A 20,120-nucleotide genomic window follows, 5' to 3' on the forward strand; every position below is an offset into this window, starting at 1 on the left:
GCTCATGCAGCAGGAACGGATCCTGATCCTACTGCCAGGGGCCCCTTAAGCAGACCAAGCTACACAACTGTCTCGCCTATGCAGAGGGCCTAGTCCAGTCCCATGGAGGATCCACAACTATTGGTCCACAGCTCATGAGAACATAAGGGAACGGGATGGTCAAGCTGGAACAGGGACAGAGTGGGAGAGCAAGGAAAGAGATACCATGACAGGGGGAGACGTCAAGAGAACAGGAAGAAATAGGGTGCTAGGGGAGTTCCCAGGAATCCACAAGGATGACCCCACCTTAGACTACTAGCAATAGTGGAGAGGGTGCCTGAACTGGCCTGGCCTATTCCGGTAATCAGATTGGTGACTACCCTAACTGTCATCATAGAGCTTTCATTCAGTAACTGAGGGAAGCAGATGCAGAGATCCACAGTCAAGTACCAGGCTGAGCTCCGGAAGTCCAGTCGAAGAGAGAGAAGAGGGATTCTATGAGCAAGGGACGTCAGGATCATGATGGGGAAACCTACAGAGATGGCCAGCCAAACTAGAGGGAACTCACTTAATTTTTAAGAAGTCAGTTTAAAGCAATCCTGAGCAGATACTGGGGCCAGTAGCAAGAGCCCAGCTTTGACAAAACACGGAACCTTCTCCTGGGAGGACAGTGTTGGGGGGACACTGCTTGGAGCTAGAGTGGAGGTTCTCTGTTTTGTTTTGTTTTCTACCAACTTTCATACAGCAGTGTAGAAACCATCCAGCCACCTGGGAAAGATCCAGCCAGTGACATCTATTTGCTGTAGTGGAACATCCTGGGGTACAGGGACACACGGGCTGGAGACTCCAAACCTGTAGGACTACCTAACAACCTGCACAAAGTGGCCTCGGGTATAGATGGCCAGACGCTTCATGTCAGGCTTGCAGGCCCCCTTTCCAGGAGCCACGCTGAAACTGTTGATCCAGCCTTTGAACACTCCAGGGTTCCGACTCGGGCGTCTGCTGCTGCCAATGGCATTGGGACCTTTGTGTGACTGGGCTTCCTTAGAAACGGAACGCAAATCCCAGCTACGGCATGTCATGCCTGGCACCTTCCCTGCCTCTGAGAACAGCAGAATTGTGTACACGTGGGCTAGGGTGGTAGCTCAGTCGGTACAGAGTTCTTGATTAGTATACACAAGGCTGGGGGTTTGAGCCCCCAGCACTGTATACACTAAGTGGGGTGGCGTGTGCCTGTAATCCTTAGGAGATAGGGGCAGAAAGATCAGAAGTTCAAGGCCATCCTCAGCTACACAGGGAATTCAAGGCCAGCCTGGACACATGAAATACTGCCTCAAAGCAAACTCTTATGCACGTGCCTGCACACATGCACAACTAGACAGTGGGAACCGTCTTCTCAGGATCCTCTCGGGCTGGCGTTTGTGGATGTGGCTCCTGGAGATGGTTTCTGAAAAAAAAAACTAATCCCTCAGAGGAAGCACTATCACATGGAAGAGCATCTGTGGGATAGATGCTTGGGATGATGACATGATGCCAGCATGGGACAGAACCCCCAGGAAGCAGAGATGTGGGTGGCAGGGAGCTGGGGCTAGACATGGGCAGCCAGTGGGGTGTGCAGTGAAGCCTGTCTGGGCCAGCTTGTGGGCTCCGCATACCAAGATGCTCTCAGAACCCTGGGGAATTTCCAGATTTACCATCAGTGAAGGACAATAATCACACCGAGAGGAGCAATTATTGCCAAATCATTTAGGATTTAAAAAATCATTGGCAAGAAGATGGAGGTCAAGAGGTGCGCTGTCGGGGGAAATAAAAAACTCTACCTGTCAGGCTTGGCTTTTACTCCTTCCTGACTGTGATGTGATACAGGGGAGACAGACATTCAAAACTCGGAGACTGTTGGTACTCCAAGAGAACCCAGAAATGCGGAGGGCTGCAGGGGGGCTGTCACCCTCCAAGACAGGCTTCGTGGTTTGGATTTGTGACTCTGGTGTGGGGCACGTGGGGCAGTCGGCAGAGCACTTGTCTAGTGCCTGCATTCCTATTCCCCCAGCAGCAAAGAGAACAAGGTTGGTAGTGAATGCCCGAGATCGTGGAACTCGGGAGACGGGGCAGGAGTATCAGAAGTTCAAGCTCATCCTCGGCTCTAGAGTGAGGTAGAAGACAGTCTGGGCTGAAAGAGGAGATCCTCCGGCTCCTTCAATACTGCCTGCTTGCCGGTCTCTCCTTCAGCATCCTAGGTGCTCAGAATAAAGCCTAACAGGTAACATGCTATGGAGGACAGGCTTCCAGGGCCCAAGGGCTTCCCAAGAAAGTCTGTGTTCCGTGAGCTGTCAGCTCTCCCTGGACTCTGCTGGGCAGAGTCCGCCCCCGTTACAGGGAAGGACACAGTGGGGCAGGCAGGGCACACACCCTGCATGGAGAGTCCTCAACGGCTATCTACACCTTCAGCTTCCAGTCACCTCAGAAATGCAGAGGTGACACTCTCTAAGCCATTTCCACCATGGCCTGGCACATTTATAGACAAACACTAACATGGCAAAAGCCGAGGATCTTTTTTTTTTTTTTATGTGACTTTTTAAAAATGTGTATTTAAGGTGTGCTGTTCTCTCTATTTCTGGACCCTTGAAAGGGCCTGATTACCTCTAAGGGTGATGAATTTCCAAACATCTAGGGTAAGCCCAGTCCTCTGCTGTTTCTAGGCTGTTTGGGAATGATCTGGTGGAAACTGGGTGGGGGGCTGCCACCATGGGAGCTCAGGCTCTAAACACCTCTGCAGAGCCATTACCAAGGGAAGAGCGGTGATGACTTTGTCGATTAGGGCAGCTCAGAACAGTTAAGGTGAGCCACGACCCGGCACCGGAGCAGCTTGCAGCCCTTCCCAGGCCATTTCCATTAAAAGCATGCACATGCACACACGCGCGTGCACGTGCACACACACACACACACACACACACACCAGAGCCAGGGATTATGACTTGTGTGTGCCTATAGTTACGCGAAACTCTGTCTATACCTCCCGAGATTGAAATAACACCAGCAAGCCTTTCAGCAAAGTGGCAGGCTGGAGCCAGGAGGGAATGACGTGGGGAGACGCACAGGCACCGTGTTTAAATTCAGACCGCGTTAGCTCGCCCAGCGCCAGGCACACAGCCCAGGTGTGCACCAGGGCGCACATACAGAGGTCAGAAGACGAGTTCCAGGAGTCAGTTGTCCTTCCACCCTGGGAGGCCTGGCCACCGGGTTTGGCTGTGGGTGATTTAACCCACTATGTTATCACGCCAATCCGAACTCTAGAACATTTTTATCACCCACAGGAGACCAGGTACTCATGAACCGATGTTCATCACGTGCCCACAGCTCAACCTCTGGTAACCACTAGTCCACTCTCTCTGCCTCTGTGAGCTTGCCTGTTCTGGACAAGCCCTATAGAAGGATTCCATGCATTCTTTTACACCTAGCTTCCTGTCCTTGGCAGACTGCGTTCATGGTCCATCCCTCCTCTTTATGAGTCGGTGATACGTCACGGTCCGAGTGGGACACATGCTGCTGACCCATTCCTAGGGGATAGGCAGACAGCTGAGTTCCGTTCAGCCTTTTAGTTACTGTAAATACAGCTGCCATGATCATCTATATACGTGGTTTAGAGGACTCTTTGGTTCTGGGGCTCAAAACCAGGGTTTCGTTCTTGTTAGGCAAGTGCTCAGCCACTGAGCCACCCTCGGGCCCTCCAAGTCTGTTGTTGCTTGAACGCCAGTGTCAGTTCGTCTGGGTCTACACCTCGGAGTGTAATCACGGGGGCAGACGGCAGACTCATCCCCAAAGTTTCCCTCACGGCACCGGAGCTCTAAATCAGCCCTACCGGCAGGACACAGGCCCCCGCTCTTCCACATCAACACTGGCCATTTCCTGCTCTTTCTCTCCTTTAGTGGCCACAGCAGATGATGGGGTTTGACTTGTGGTCCTAGGAAACCAAGAGACTCAACATCTTTCTGTCTGCTCCTGGGTCATTGCCTGGGGTTTTACTGCTTTGTGCTTTTGTTAAAATGCCCGGTTTTAAAGGAAATACTTTAACATGAAAGGATCCAATCGGCCTGAGATTTGCTTTAAAACATGACGGTAACAAGTCAGCTCTGGGGCTGAGGGGATGGCTTAGCTGGAAGAGTGTCTGCTGTGCGAACATGAGTCCCATGAGAAGCTGCGCACAGCAGCACGCATCTGTAATCCCAGTGTTCTACGTTGAGACGGGAGACAGAGACAGGAGAAGCCCTGGAAACTCACGAGTTAGCCAGCTTGACATATGCAGAGGCAGGTAAGAGAGACCCCATCTGAGAGTGCAAGGCAACCCGAGGTTGTCCTCTGCCCTCCACATGCACACTGTGGCACACGTGTACCTGCAACTTACACACACGTTCATGCATGTACGTACACACACACACACACACACACACACACACACACACACACACACACACACAGAGAGAGAGAGAGAAAAAAAACAAGAAAGGAAAAATTTGTTTTTTAAGAGGGGGGAAAACATTACAAGAGGAGAATGTGTGTGATCTGGTTGTTGGGACACATGGAGAGTAACTATCTCAATCCTCTCAGGGAGAAGAGTTCTGGGCCGGAAGGATGGCTCAGTGGGTAATGGCACTGGCTGCTGATCCTGACAATCTGAGTTTGATCCCTGGAACCCACAGGGTGGAGGGAGAGAATGAATGGACACCATCCCACACCCAGAAGAACTAAGTAAGGAAAGGTCCTTTTAAAAAGTAAAAGAAGAGAGGAGATCCTGCTCCTCCTACCTGGTGAGCTTCCACCCCGATGGCTTGTAGGGCAGACTTGAAGAACTCAGGGGAAGGTTTCCCGACCACTTCAGCCTCAATACCACAGGCATACTGGCAAAGAAAAGACAGAGCACGGGTTTGAGATCAGGAACAGGAATGTGACCAAACATGGGAAAGACTGTCTTGTGATGGGTGAAGCCCTTCACAAAGCAGGATGCTATGGGCCTCAGAAACCTCTCACAGACAAGAGTGCCACAATTCCACAATAGGCTGCAGCCCAGAATGCTTAGGACACCTGCCCCCAGCTCTGCCACCCACTCCAAGGCTGTCCACAGCAGGGTAGCACACCAAACCTAGCAAAGCCACAGGCCTCCCAAGGGACAGGGGACCAGGGCTCTCATCTGCAATCCTGTTCAACTACAATCCCGTTCTCTTGCCCCTTCCTGCTGCCTACCTGCAAGTAGATCAGAGGCTCCCCTGAGGGGTCCAGGATTCAATCCACCTGCCTGTGTTGTGGAATATCAGTTTAAGATGTGTTACATCTGCTTATGCTGTGGAACATTTGTTTAATGATGCAAAGATGTGCTGTATTCTTTTTATGTTGCATCTGTTTAACTCTGTGAAGCTGTATTACTCTGCCTGTCTAAAACACCTGAAGGTCTAACAGAGAGCTGAACGGCCAACAGCAAGGCAGAGGAAGGACAGGCAGGGCTGGCAGGCAGAGAGAATAAATAAGAGGAGAAATCTGGGAGGGAAAAAGGGAGGGGGGAGAGGAAGAAGAGGGAGGAACGAGAAAAGAAGGCGAGGAGAACACCAGGGGCCGGCCACACAGCCAGCCGTGGAGTAAGAAGTAAAGAAAAGGTATATATAGAATAGAGAAAGGTAAAAGCCCAGAGGCAAAAGGTAGGTGGGATAATTTTTTTTTAAAGATTTATTTATTATGTATATAGTGTTCTGCTTGCATGTATCCCTGAAGGCCAAAAGAGGGCACCAGACCTCATTACAGATGGTTGTGAGCCACCATGTGGGTGCTGGGAATTGAACTCACGACCTCTGGAAGAGCAGCTAGTGCTCTTAACCTCTGAGCCATCTCTCCAGCCCTAAATGGGATAATTTAAGTTAAGAAAACCTAGGCAGAAACAAGCCAAGCTAAGGCCTGGCATTTATAAGTAAGAATACATCTCCATGTATTTATTTGGGAGGTGGGTGGTAGGCCCCCGAAGAGTTAAAAAAACAAAACAAAAAACACAGGGCAGGGGCTGATACCACCGGTACAGGGCGTGATATAGTAGCAGTCTAGGCAGGGGATTTTGGCCGCAGTCACAGTGGACTCCAGAGGTCTGGCCACAGATGGTTCTGTAACCTGGAGGGTCATCTCTGGGACAAGGCCAGGGAGGGCACATCAAGCCTGAGGTGTTACAGGGCCAGGAAGGAGGCAGCCATGAGTCAAAGAAGAGTGGTAAAGAGCATGCTGGGAGAGAGCAGCAGGAGGTTGGCCGGGGTTGGGGTCAAAGAAGGACGCACATGTAACTGACTGATGCCCCAGGCGATGGGAGAGCCAACCCCAGAGGAGAGGGAGTGTGTGGCTGGAAACCCCACACAGGAGGCCCACTCAGAGATATGAAAGGGCACGGGACAGAACCAGGGCAGGTACCTCGAGTGCCTTCATATAGGCTCCAACATCCAGCATAAGGCCAGAGGTCTCCTTGTAGTAGCGTCTGCAAGAGAGCAGAAGGGAAGAGGTGAACAGAGAGCCAGAGGTGCAGGGCAGTACTGACGCCATGCCGAGAGTGAGTGACGGAGGCCACATGGCAGAACCAGAGGGCCAGCAGCGTTAGGACACCACGCATCATTCGGCCAGTAGCCCCCTGCCGCTGGCCTTGCAGGGACCCTACCGCAATGATTAACCAGGGACCCAAGAGGGACAGATGGATCCAGTTACTAACACAGAGGAAGACAAGTGACCCGTGTTCTGGGAAGGGACCGCAGGCCCCCGGAGCATGTGCTGACTCCCTAATTGCTAATAATTAACCCTTAACTGCTGCCCGAGGAGAGAACTCCATTAGTTCCACAGCAGCCTGCCACATCTCCTGTTAGCTGGGGTCAGGCAAGGTGCCAGGTTTCACGGGCACCAGCTGCTTCCATGAGATGACAAGAATGTCTTCCCAACCAAAGGGACAATGCTGCAGGCTCTCTGGGAGCCTTCCTCCTTAAGATGCTCTCGTTGCTCTTCCAAGTGCCCACGGGCCCATCCCACATCAGACCAAGGCCTCGAGGTACCAGGAGTCCTGACCGCAAAGTCATCGGTACCTGGGGCTCTCTGAGCAAAGCCATGTGACCATAAGGAAGCAAGAAGGTGGCTAACACATCATGCTCTAGAGACAAGGTTCACTGAAGCCCAGGAATGGTACAGGGATCTGAGTTTAGAATTATTGAGAGGTCTGACCATCTTTGTCAGTTTTCTCTTCCTTCTGGGTCCAGCAGGGGACATTAACTAAGCATGTGTGCAGAGGACAAGAGAAGAGAGAGACACACACACAGGCTGGCTTCCACATTCAGATCCCCTCTGCTTCCTAGCAGGGACTTTGGGCTATGTAAGCCTTTAGACCTCAGCTTCCTCACGTGTAAAATGGTCCAAAGAAGCGACCCATCTGTATCTGGGCTGTTGTGAAGCTTGGGCAAAATAACACACTTAAAGTTCCTTACAGGCCCAGAACACAAACACCACTCAGCAGAGGACTGGAGAAGTCTACTACAAATCGCTGTTCACTGGAGCTGAGACACAGGCCCCGAGACATGAGCTCAGTGGAGAAATGAATACAAGCCCCAGCCTGGTGGTGCTGCTCCTGTAATCCAGCACTCGGGAGGCTGAGGCAGGGGGATTGTGAATTCTAGGTCAGTCTGGGATACATAGCGGATCCTATCTCAAGAATTCTTTTCTTCATGAGTATGTGTTGGAACACGGTCTAAGGATGGAGTTATGTGAGGAGAATTCCGAGTGCTTGTGAGAAAACTCCCAGAAAACAAGACAAGAGTCTTGTGACCTCAGTTTCTGCAGAACACTGACCTGTTCTTGGAATGTGTTTTCGTGTTCCTCCCAGATATAGCGGGCAGGAGTGAGTTTACTTCAGATGACTCATTATTGCTTGCTGCAATGCTTGATGCAAACATCAATGAAATGGTTAAATGATCCTTCCTATGCCTCTGTGGAAAAACAGGTTTTTGCCACATGCCGCTTGTCCCTGTGGTTGTATACAGCTTGAACTCATGAGAACCTTACTCTTGTGATTCTTCTTAACCCTCAGACTATAAACTGTCCGATGCTCTGAATAAAGCTGCCTATTGCATGAGACTTCTGTCCGACTCATTTACTGGCTCCATTCTCCTAGATCCCACCACCTCTAGAGTGGTGACATGTATGTATGTGTGTGCAGTATGTGCACACAGAGGCCTGAGGCTAGGATCGGGAACGCCCTAGACCACTCCTTCACCTTATTTTTTTTTGGGGTGGGGAGAATGGTCTCTCAGTCAAATCTAGGGCTTGCTGATACAGCTAGTCCTGCAAGCCAGCTTGCTCTTGGAATCCCCCGTCTCTACATGGCTGGAAGTATGGGCAGCCTGCCGCCACCCACCTGGCATTGTATGGGTTCTGGGGACCCAAACGCCAGCCTCCGTGCTTGCATGCCGATAGCTTTAACCACTAAGCCATCTCCGAAGTCCTCAAAAAGTTTTCTTCAAAAGTTTCCCCGGGCTGATGAGGTGGCTCAGTGAGTAGACATTTGTTATGCAAGCATGCAGACCTTCCGGTCCCCAGGATCCCCAGAACCCAGGCGTGGTACCAGGTGTCTGTCTGTAACCCCAGTAATCCTGCACCAGATGGGAGGTGGAGACAGGAAAAGCCCCAGAAGCTAGCCTGGGCAAACGACAAAGGGACCCCGTCTCAAACAAGGCGGAAGGTGAAGAGCGGCAGCTGAGGTTGTCCTGTGACCTCAGCATGCACACCCCAGCATGAGCATGCCTACACTAACTGACAGATACTGACAGATAATAGACAGACAGACAGACACACACACACACACACACACCTGTGATCTCCACATGCACCCCCTGGCACGAGCATGCCTACACTCAAACACACAAACACAGACAAATAGAAAGAAAACAGACAGCAGACAGACAGACACACACACACACACACACCTGTGACCTCCACATGCACACCTTGGCATGAACATGCCTACACTCGCAGACACACAGACACATATACACTTACTTAAAAATGTTTGTTTCATTTTTTCCCCCTATTTTTACCATAAACTATAATGACTATTTCCTTAGCCAGGGTCTAGTTTCAAAGACCTGGAGGATAAACAGAATCTGGCCAGCAGAGGGAGACACTGGTGCTGTGCTGAGCCAGCTGGGTGGCAGGTGCCTGACCCTACTCTGTCCAGGATTCTTTGCAGGACTCAGGGACATGGCAGACCTGGCATGCACCCCTGGACTCCCAGTGTAGAGGAGACATACACAGACCCACAGAGAAACTGTAAGCACACACACGGTGAGCTTTATGAATAGGTGACAGAGGCATCCCTCAGAAGAGATGATTAAGCTGTGCCCTGAGGGGGAGCAGGTCACTCTATGAGTGAGGGGAAGTAGTGTGAAGACCAGGGGTCACTTTGGGATCACCAGAGCATCTGATGGGGTCCACAGTAGCCCACCTCCACACCCACAGTTGGTCCACCCTCTTTGGGCAAGGGCCCTCAGGAGACTTCCAGAGGCTGCGACCCTTGTTCCAATAGGTAGCCAGAGAAAGATCCCCAGGAGAGGATTCTCAGGGTCCTCCCAAAGGAAAAGATGAGTAGAAATGGGTTAAGCAGAGGGCAGAGTAGGGACAGACCTAACTCAGCACATGAGATGCTCGCCAGGAAGTAAACAGAAACTTCCAAAACAAAACTGTAAGGGGTCCAGCTGTTTGCAGCTAAGGATTCTGGGGGTTTCCAGGTTACACCAGAGCCAGCTGGAGGACACAGGAGATTGGATGGAGGGGAACAAGCCATTCTCATTTGGAAATCTCACCCCTAAGGAGTCCTTGGAACACAGCTCTGCTGGCCTTGGATCTAGAGGTTTATTTTAAAGTAATTTCAGGATGTTTGGATTTACTGGGTGACTTGAAATACAGCCAAAGCATGACCTTCTCTGCCAGAAAAAAATGGACTTTCAGAAATTAAAATAAAAACTTTTTAAAATTTTTTTTTGAGACAGGATTTTTCTGTGTAGCCTTGGCTATTCTAAAACTTGCTCTGTAGACCAGGCTGGCCTCAAACTCAGCGATCTACCTGCCTCTGCCTCCGCTGCCGGAGTGCTGGGATTAAAGGCGTGCGCCACCACTGCCCGGCTAAAATGAAAACTTTTAATCCCACCCCACCTCTCTCCCTCTCTCTCAACAGAGGCTTGTTTCTAAGACAGGGTCCCACTACACTCTCTATGTAGACCTCCCACTCACTGAGGTCCTTCTGCCTCCACCCCTACCCCAAGTGCTGGAATTACAGGTGTGCCCACGACCTCGGTTTATGTGGTGTTGGGGATGGAACCCGGTGCTCCATGAATGTAGGCAAGAACTCTAACCAAACAAGCTACATCCCCAGCCACCCTCTCCCAGTTTTCTTTCTTACTTTTTTGTTTTTGTTTTTTGAGTTTTTCTCTATGTAATAGCCCTAACTGTCCTGGAACTCACTCTGTAGACCAGGCTGACCTGGAACTCACAGAGATCCACCTGCCTCTGACTCCTGAGTGCTGGGATTAAAGACCTGGGCCACCATGCCCAGCTTATTTTCTTTTTTAGACTGAATCTGGGCTGCTTCTTATACAGCACACTATTTTTCTGTATTTCTTATTCATTCAGGAGAACAAAAATCCACCCTGCAGCCAGCTGCTGGCTGTAAACACTGTGCGTTCCCCTTTAAGAGGAACAGCAAACGGGCATCTAATTTACACCCTCCACTAGCAACCGGATCTAGTTTTCCTTCCTTTATGGCACAGTGTGGCCCGCTGGGGGCCTGGGAGGGCCCTGGGCCCTCTAGCCACTGAGGGCCACTGTGGCTACCGGGAGAATCGGGGCGCAGGGAGCAGTCACATCTGATTTTATGCTTCGTTCTCCCGCCGTTTCTGATTCCTCGGTGAGGCCTCCCTGCAAAATGACCACTTGACCTCTCCCAGAAGAGGCATTTAACCTCCATAGTCTGTAGAGTAAACAGCTTAATTTTCTGACGGCAGCATGACAGGAGAAATTACAAAGGCAATTCCCTCTCTCAGTCCACACAGATGCCAAATGTAAATCACTCCATCTGGAGGAGGGGGACATCCTGCCTCCCTGCGCCCTCAGGGAAGACACCCCAGCCTCGGCTGTAGGGACAGGGGCTCTTCCTGGGTCCTTGGGCAGCCTGGAGAAGCTGCCACCCTCTGGAAGCTGTCGAGCCCTTTCTCTGTCCGGGTTTGAAACATGCCACCCTTCACCCAAGTCAAAGTCTAGGGAGCTGGAGGCCCCGCTCATATCAAATCAACCCTCGGATTTGATACTGCTGAGTCTGCTGAAGTTATCACCCAGCCAAGAGCCAGCAATTGCTGCTTTCATCTTTTTCACCAGCGTGCTTATTCAAGCCATTACTCGCGGTCTGGAATAACCTTTAGCAGTGATGAAACTGCATCAAAGAAAAATGCGGTGACATAAATGACCTACAATATTGCTTTTTCATTATGCACATTTTCTGGTGGAGGGTTGCCAACTCAAATACCCAAGGGCAGGGCCCAGGTCAGTAAGTTAAGCAGGCCAAGTGTGCCTAGATTAATGGGTGTGAGGGCCCACTCACCAAGCACTGGATGGAAATACTTCCAGCAGGAAGCCCTGCTGCCTCCCAAGCTCAGCAGGAACCCCAAAGCATCATGCAAGCTCCAGAGTGTGAGATTCTGACCTTCTGATACTGTTTCTGTTGGCCAAACCAGACATGTACAGTCTTCTGCAAACGAGCTGGGCAGCATGCATCATGAAGCTCAAGCCAGACCTGGTAACTCACACATGTAATTACAGCACTTGGGAGGCTGAGGCAGGAGGATTGCTGAAAGTATAGGTTATCCTGAACTACAGAGTGAGACCCTGCATCAAAATAAATAAATAAAAGGATAGGGAAAAAAAACCCTTAAAAACCTTCCTTTAGTGGTCTCTAAGGACAACGTCTAATGTGAAAAAGACACTCAACCACCACTTACTGTCACAGACAATAAGACACAATCTCACTGTCCAACACTAGGGATTACTGAACACAACCCCAGGACACTCACAAGGCAGATAACTGTGTCACAGAGATATTGGGTCACGGTGTACCAAGTCATTCACAAGCTGTTGTTTGGTGACTATAAGAAACAGGCCACAGGGGCCTGAGGATATTGCTCTGTGGTTGAAACCTTGGCTGTACACGTGTGAGGACTGGAGTTCAGATCCCCAGCTCATATAAATGCCAGGTAGACATAGTGGCCCGCCTGTAATTCCAGCCTTGGAAGGCAGAGACCCCCACGACAAGCTGGACCTTGATCTGTGTGTGACTGAGAAATACTGCCTCACTGAATCATGTGGAAGATGGATGGAGGATGCTATTCCTGATGTGCACACACACGCGTGCATGCATGCACACACACACAAACATGTGTACCCATGCACATGCAAAAGTGTACACACACACACACACACACACACACACACACACACACACACACACGAAAATAGAAGCAAAAAACAAACAAACAAACCCCACACGTGACAAAGCAAGTCAGAGCAAGGTCAAGCCTGACTCCCACACTGGTTCCTTGTTGTTGGACCAGATACATAACCGGGAAGGAAGGAAATGCTGGTTCACAGTCTGAGGGGTAAAGAACACCATGGTGGGGAGGTGTGGGGGCAAAATCATGAAGCGCTGGGTCCCACTGCATCCAATTCTGGGAAGCAGAGAGCAGTGAATGCTGGTGCAGAGTCGCGTCCTTCTTCTCCCTTTTTCTTAGGGGTCACAGACAGGTGTGAGCGGCCATGGAGGTGTGGGAACTGAACCTGGGTCCTCTGGAAGAGGACTTAACCAGGGCTCTTAACCACTGAGCCAACAACTCTCTAGCCCCAAGGATGAGTCTTCCCTCTTCATTTAAACCTCTCTACAGATACCCTCACGGACAGGTCCAGAAGTGTGTATCTCAGGTGACTCTCGATCCAGTCCTGTTGGCAGCACCGGGTGAATGTCTGCATCTGAGCACGTACACCCCCAGGCTGGCGTTGGTGCTGCACAGCCAGACTACAGACACCTTTGATTTTCTTCTGAGGCTCTGTGATTTCTAAGTTTTCTTCCATGAGCATGTGCTATCTCGGGGGTAAGGAAAGATGCTACCAGGCTGGGGATACAGCTCAGTGGTCCAGCCTCGCCTAGCTGGTCAATGCCCAGGACCGACAGCGAGGGAAAGAGTGCTTTGCTGGCTGTGGCCGCACACCTGTAACTGCAGAGGCGGGAGATAGAGGCAAGGGAATCGGAAGTTGAAGAACAATCTCAATTATACAGAACATAACCAGCTTCAGGCCAGCCTGGGGAGATACCAGACCCCATCTCAAAAAAAAAAAAAAAAAAAAAAAAAAAAAAAACCAAAACAGGGGCTGGGAGGATGGCTGAGCAGTTAGAGCACTTGTTCTCACAGAGGGCTTGGGTTTGGTTCCTGGCACCCACGTGGCAGCTCACAACCAGCAATAACTCCACTTCCAAGGAATCTGACACCCTTTCTGACCTCCGTGGGTGGCAGGCACGCATGTGGTGTACATACATACCTGTAGGCAAAACATGCACACACATAAAATTAAAAAAAACAAAGAAATCAAATAAGGGAGAAAGGAAGGAAGGGAAGAGGTGAAGCAAACAGTGCTTTCCTTTAAAGGAAAAGCTGGTGCGAAGGTGTGCATCCTGACTGTCCCCCAGAGGCCCAGGGGCGAACGCTTGGGCCACAGCTGATGGCAGTGTTGAGAGGTGGTAGATCCTTAAGGAGGTGGAGGTCTAGGACTGGAGAGATGGCTCAGTGGTTAAGAGCACCGGCTGTTCTTCCAGAGGACCTGGGTCCAATCCCCCAGGACCCACATGGCCTGCTAACAGCAGTCTGTAAATCCAGTTCCGGGAAATCTGACTTTCTCTTCTGGCCTCCACCAGCACTACACATATATGGTGTGCAGACATGCATGTAAGCAAAACACTCATACACATAAAATAAAAACAATTATTTTTTTAAAAAGGAGGTGGGGTCTAGTAAAAGGAAGTTGGACCCCTAAGGTGGGAGAGCTCGGAGGGGACACTGGGGACTTGTCCTCTTTCTCTCTTTGCTTCCCAGTCCCCATGGAGCTAAGCTGGACACTTCTCCCATGGTGTCCACCCTCACCACAAGCCCAAAGCCAGCCTGTGAAGCTATGACCCCGATACCTGGCCTTCCTTGAACCTGTTTACCTCAGGTATCTTTTGGAGCGGTAGAAACTGACTAGCATGGTGTTGAAGTGTGATAAAAGCCCCATGAAACCATGGGGACCAATCCTAACTCTAGAGACGGCATCTGGCATCCAGACCAAAGCATCCTCCCAGACCCCAGGTGCTGTGGATATCGCTCTGTATAAATAAAGTGCTGATTGGCCAGTAGCTAGGCAGAAAGTATAGGCGGGACAAGAGAATTCTGGGAAGGGGAAGGCTGAGGCAGAGAGACACTGCCAGCTGATGCCATGACAAGGAAGATGTAAGGTACCGGTAAGCCACGAGCCACATGGCAAAGTATAGATTAATAGAAATGGGTCAATTTAAGATATAAGAACAGTTAACAAGAAGCTTGAGCCATTAGGCCAAACAGTTTAAATAATATAAGCATCTGTGTGTTTATTTTATAAGTGGGCTGTCTGACTGTCGGGGGGCTTGGTGGGACCAGAGAGAAAACACTCTAGCTACACCCAGGTCCATCGACTGATACATGAATTATCCCAGGGACCATTCCTAAACATCTTGTGCTATGCCCCATGCTAAGGGATCTTCTCCTACTTTACTATAAACTTAGGACAGACTACACCTGGCCTTTGAGATCTCCTCAGGGCCTCCACCTGCACTGATGCCCCTACCCCTCTCCTGGCCCAAGATTCATAAAGAAACTTGGTCAAACAGCCCTGGAAAGATTATGAAAGGGGAGGAAGGAGGGAATGAAGAGAAAAAGCAAGGCAGGGAGAAAAGGCCCCCGTGCCCACTCCCACAGCACCTGTCTGCCTCTGTCTCTACTTGACCCCATAGCAGAGAAGCACAAAGCACTGGGCAGACCTGCCCAGCACCATCCCCCTGCCGCGGCCAACTCACCCCTTCCCCAGTGATATGAGCACGGGGTTTTCCAGCTCCATGAGCACTCGGAAGGCTCTGTTCATGTTCTCATAGGAAAAGCCTTCACCAGCATCCGCAATCACGACACAGTTTGGGTTGGCCATGTCGATGTCATCAAATTCTGAGCGGACCCCTGGAACGACAAGAGACAGACAGTCCTCAAGCCCAGAATGTGGCCTCCTACCAGCTCCTAACTGGGACACCTTCTCTCAGCTAGGTCTGCCTGGCAGAATATATATTCCAGAACAGCCTGAAGCTGGGAAACATCCAGACATAAATAAAACCGTGGTACGGCCCCTACAGGGCAAAGAGCAAGAACACAGTACATGTGGTGAGCCGCTAGGCTGCTGAAAAAAACTTGACACAAAAGACTGCTTTCTGTGAAAGAGAGGGCTCCCTCAGCAGGCCTGGCTCGCTCGAATCCTGCACACTCCAGAGAGAGGCCTGTCCTTAAGACCCGCCCTCTAACAGCTCTAGGGAGAACCCCTGGGTCCCTACAAAAGTCCTTTCTGACAGGAGGAGTCTCGCACCCGAGGAACCGGGTCGTACTGGGTCCGCTTGATCTTGAGTGACGTACGTGGATGGATGCGGAGTCCCTAAGGTTAGTCACATGAGGACTGTGTGCTTAGAGGACCAGCCCGTCTCAGAAAAGTATAGGCTTTCCAGCCTGCCATGTCACACATCACTGCGGAGGCAGCCAAGCACGACCAATGCAGGGGACAACTGGGATTTCATGCCTGGCTTCCTCTGCCCTTCGCCTCATGCCGCTCCTCCCTGGTCAAGCTGAGCTGTGATCTTTCACTGTACCCAGCTTTAATGGTGAATACAATGTCCTTCTGGGCCTGTCCAGTAACTCTAGGTTACTTAGTAACTTAGTAACTAAGACCTAGAGTCGCCTTTGGGGTCCCTGGATCAAATATACATTGTGCCCTTCTATTGATATGTAATTCTAAATAGGTACATTTATTTACAATAGAAATATAAAAATAATGACTGTCACCTGGGTGGTGGCAGCACACACCTTTAATCCCAGCACTCAGGAGGCAGAGGCAGGCAGATCTCTGAGTTCGAGGCCAACCCGGTCTACGGAGAGAGTTCCAGGACAGCCATTACACAGGGAAACTTTGTCTCAGAAAACCAATAATAATAATGATAATAATAATAATAATAATAATAATAATAATAACAACTGTCATTAAGGGGTAGGTATAGGAACTGACTGGAAGGATATGCAGGCAGCTTCAGGGCGATAATAATGGAGGTCTCTAGAAGTGTGGAATTCTGGGGGTACAAAAGTTAAGGTCAGCAAAAGCGTAACAGAGGCTTGGATTCTTGGCCACACATAACTCTTACATCAACAGAAAAAAAAGTGACCACACACTGAGCTCCAGGCAGTCACAGGCTGGAATGCTGAGGGGAACCTGCACCAACACCCATTGTGCTGATCTGGCCGCCTGGGGGGCTTGGAGCCCCAGGGAGCCTCCCGGCCTCACTGCCTCGGTGCTTGGGTGACCGGGGTACACTGCTATGCTCAGCTTCTCACACGGCTGTGGGGACGACAGTCAAGTCCGACTGCTTGAGTAGCAGGTACTTATGGACTGGGTCATCTCCAGGGCCTCACCAAGTGAAAGTTGTTGAGGCCCGCTATCTGTCTGAAGATTTTAATAATATGGTACTGGGTGGAAAACATCAATAATAAAACCTAGAAAAAGTCAAAGCTGGAAAAACAGGTACATTCACTGGGAACATAGACACAACAGCAAGGAAGGACAGGACAGCCCTTGCTCCTCCAGCCCCCCAAGTTCTGTCCTGCCAGCTGGGTTATTTGGTTAGCACTGCCTTGGAGCCCATGCTTTCTCCTCCCCACCCCAGCCCAGCCGCTCTACCCCTTCCTCCATGCCTAGCAACCCTTTTCCCGGGAAACAGGAGATGGGATTTCTAAATGCATTGGCCGGGTTCCTAACTACAGAGAATGGAGATTAGAAAGAGGATTTTTAAAGGCTGGTCATGTTTCTCTTAACTGATGCCGGGGCAATGATTCCATCCTCCAGCCTTCCAGGGAGTACTTTCCATTTCAGCAGAGTGCCCTGACTCTGCCCAGAGGTTTGTCGAAATGAAAATAGGGGTCTGTGGTGGTATTGTGTTCCCCAAAATATTGTGTACCCTAATAAACTTATCTGGGGTCAGAGAACAGAACAGCCACTAGATATAGAGGCCAGAAAATGGTGGTACACACGCCTTTAATCCTATCACTTGGGAGGCAGAGATCCATCCGGATCTCTGTGAGTTTAAAGCCACAATGGAAACAACCAGGCATGGTGACTCATGCCTTTAATCCCAGGAAGTGAGCCTTTAATCCCAGGAAGTGATGGCAGAAAGCAGAAAGGTATATAAGGCGTGAAAACCAGGAACTAGAGCTGGTTAAGCTTTTAGGCTTTGGAGCAGCACAATTCAGCTGAGATCCATTTGGATGAGAACTTAGAGGCTTCCAGTCTGAGGAAACAGGATCAGCTGAGGAATTGGTGAGGTGAGGTAGCTGTGGCTTGTTCTGCTTCTCTGATCTTCCAGCGTTCACCCCCATACCTAGCTCCAGGTTTGTTTTTATTAATAAGACTTTAAGATTCATGCTATAGGGGTGGGAGGATGGAAGGGGAAGAAGGAAGGACAAAAAAGCATTCCAAAGCACCTGAACCCTGTTTTTTTTTTTTTTTTTTTTTTTTTTTTTTTTTTTTTTTTTTTGAGACAGGGTTTCTCTGTGTAGCTTTGCGCCTTTTTCCTGGAACTCACTTGGTAGTCCAGGCTGGCCTCGAACTCAGAGATCCACCTGCCTCTGCCTCCCAAGTGCTGGAATTAAAGGCGTGCGCCACCGCCCGGCATGAACCCTGTTTTTAAATAGTCCCCAGAGAAAGGCACTCCCTCTGCTTTGCTCCTCAAAAGCCCCCCATTGAGGGCTCGAGGATCTCTGCTCTTGCAGACCAAAATCACCTGAGTTCAAACACCTTGTTCTGACGGTCATTTGCAAACTGCACCAAAGAGCAGTACTGGGTGTCACTGAGGCAGACAGGCTGTGGGCGGCAGACACTGGAAAGCTATAGACTTCAATCTTGATTTTCTTATTCTCCTATCCACCCCCTCCACTTCCATTCCCCCCTCCTTTCTTCTCTGTCATCAATCTTACCTCTTGGGTAAATCTCTGACCTCTTGCCTAGATCAAGGAACACTACCTCAGGCTTTACTCTCAGGACACCTCAGGCCTGGCCTTGAGGCTGGGGCTTGGAGAGGGATAGCTGGGGCCTGGTCTTACCTTTCCCCTGTCCCCCAGAAGGGAGCCTCATGAGTTCTGTACCCTGAAGACTCACAAGTGTCATGGAGGAAGTCAGGCTTGACCTGCATTGTTTCTCATGGCTTGGCCCAAGTGGGAGTGGACGTCCTCTCCCCAGCCTCCACCACGAAAGTTCGTCCCAGGCAGGCCTACCGTCATGGATGAGCAGGTGTGGCCGCAGGCCGCGCTCCTTCAGGATCTGGCAGGTGGCTGGTGCAGGGGCGGTCACCTCCCCTTCTGAGATGTCAAATCCCAGGCGCTGAAGCAAACCCACCAGCTCTCCCCGGGACTTCTGGGACTCGTTGGTGCAGAATCTCACCTTCAACGGGGACCGCTTCAGTCTGGGCCACGGAAACACAAAGGAGAGTGTGCTCAGCACAGAGGAGTGTGGCCTCCTGAGAAGAGGCCCAGAGAGGGACTCCTGCAAGAGCAACTGGTTAAGTAGCAGTGCAGGCCAAGTCACAGCAAGTCCCCGGGGTGGCCCAGACAGTCACAGATGTGTTCAGGATAGGATTTCTTTTTCTTTTTTCTTTTTTCTTAAGATTTATTTATTTATTATGTATACAGCATATATGACTGCGGGCCAGAAGAGGGCACCAGATCTCATTACAGGTGGTTGTGAGCCACCATGTGGTTGCTGGGAATTGAACTCAGGACCTCTGGAAGAGCAGTCAGTGCTCTTAACCTCTGAGCCATCTCTCCAGCCCCCCAGGATAGGATTTCATAGCTCGAACAGACCGCTTCTTGAAGAGCAGGATGCTGGCAGGCCACACCCCTAAACTTCCTGTCAACCCCACATGATCTGAGTCAGCTGAGCTTCCCTAGGGCTTCCCACCCAACCTCGGCTTAGAACACTTCACCCCCCCACCCCACCCACACCCATCCACACACACACACACACTTCACCCCCCCACACACACACCCCACCGACTCCAGACCCACTCATCAATCCCCCATCGCCATCCACTTGGCCTAGCTAGCTGCACACGCCATCTTAGCATGCCCGCAGCTGTTTCTCCCCCACACTCCACAGCACTTGCATTTCCCCCTGGTACTTGTTACTGCCCATATCCACGAGTTACTAACTGGATCCACTCTTCTCCAACAGGGTAAGGCAGAGGCACCAAGCTGAGGCCTGTCTTCTCACTAAAGTCAATAGACAGGGTCTGTCGGAAACAGACAGCAGCAACATGACAGTTCTGGAATGTGGAAGTGGGAACCCCACCCTGCATAAACCCAGACTGAATTTATGGAATGGAGGTTCCATAAAGCTGAGATGCGCCGGGCGGTGGTGGCGCACGCCTTTAGTCCCAGCACTGTGAGGCAGAGCCAGGAGGATCTCCATGAGTTCAAGGCCAGCCTGGGCTACCAAGTGAGTTCCAGGAAAGGCACAAAGCTACACAGGGAAACCCTGTCTCGAAAAACCAAAAAAATAAACAAACAAACAAAAAAAAAAACCTGAGATGCACTGAAGCCAGGTACCATGACCCCCTCCTTCGGAGCATCCTGGTGACATTTGGGTGAGCTCTTTGGGTTCAAAGCCACAAAGCGGATGCCTCAAGAGGCCCCCAGTGAGATGACATTCAGCTTATCTACAAATAACGAGTGTGCACTTGG

The 20,120-nt window shown here is 50.6% G+C and overlaps 1 protein-coding gene across 2 annotated transcripts in view; it reads right to left on the reverse strand.

Annotated features, from left to right (window-relative positions):
* Window positions 1-20,120, reverse strand: part of LOC114692653 (phospholysine phosphohistidine inorganic pyrophosphate phosphatase) — a 100,639-nt gene that overhangs the window by 59,841 nt on the left and 20,678 nt on the right. For both annotated transcript variants that reach the window (XM_028868560.2, XM_028868551.2), the window contains exons 2-5: window positions 18,657-18,844; window positions 15,161-15,314; window positions 6,418-6,481; window positions 4,782-4,874 (exon numbers count right to left, since the gene is read on the reverse strand). In XM_028868560.2, coding sequence (XP_028724393.1) covers window positions 4,782-4,874; window positions 6,418-6,481; window positions 15,161-15,314; window positions 18,657-18,844 — 499 coding nt within the window. The remainder of the gene's footprint in view (window positions 1-4,781; window positions 4,875-6,417; window positions 6,482-15,160; window positions 15,315-18,656; window positions 18,845-20,120) is intronic.

The sequence above is a fragment of the Peromyscus leucopus genome, chromosome 1, assembly GCF_004664715.2.
Source record: "Peromyscus leucopus breed LL Stock chromosome 1, UCI_PerLeu_2.1, whole genome shotgun sequence".
In the NCBI taxonomy this organism is placed as follows: Eukaryota; Metazoa; Chordata; class Mammalia; order Rodentia; family Cricetidae; genus Peromyscus; species Peromyscus leucopus.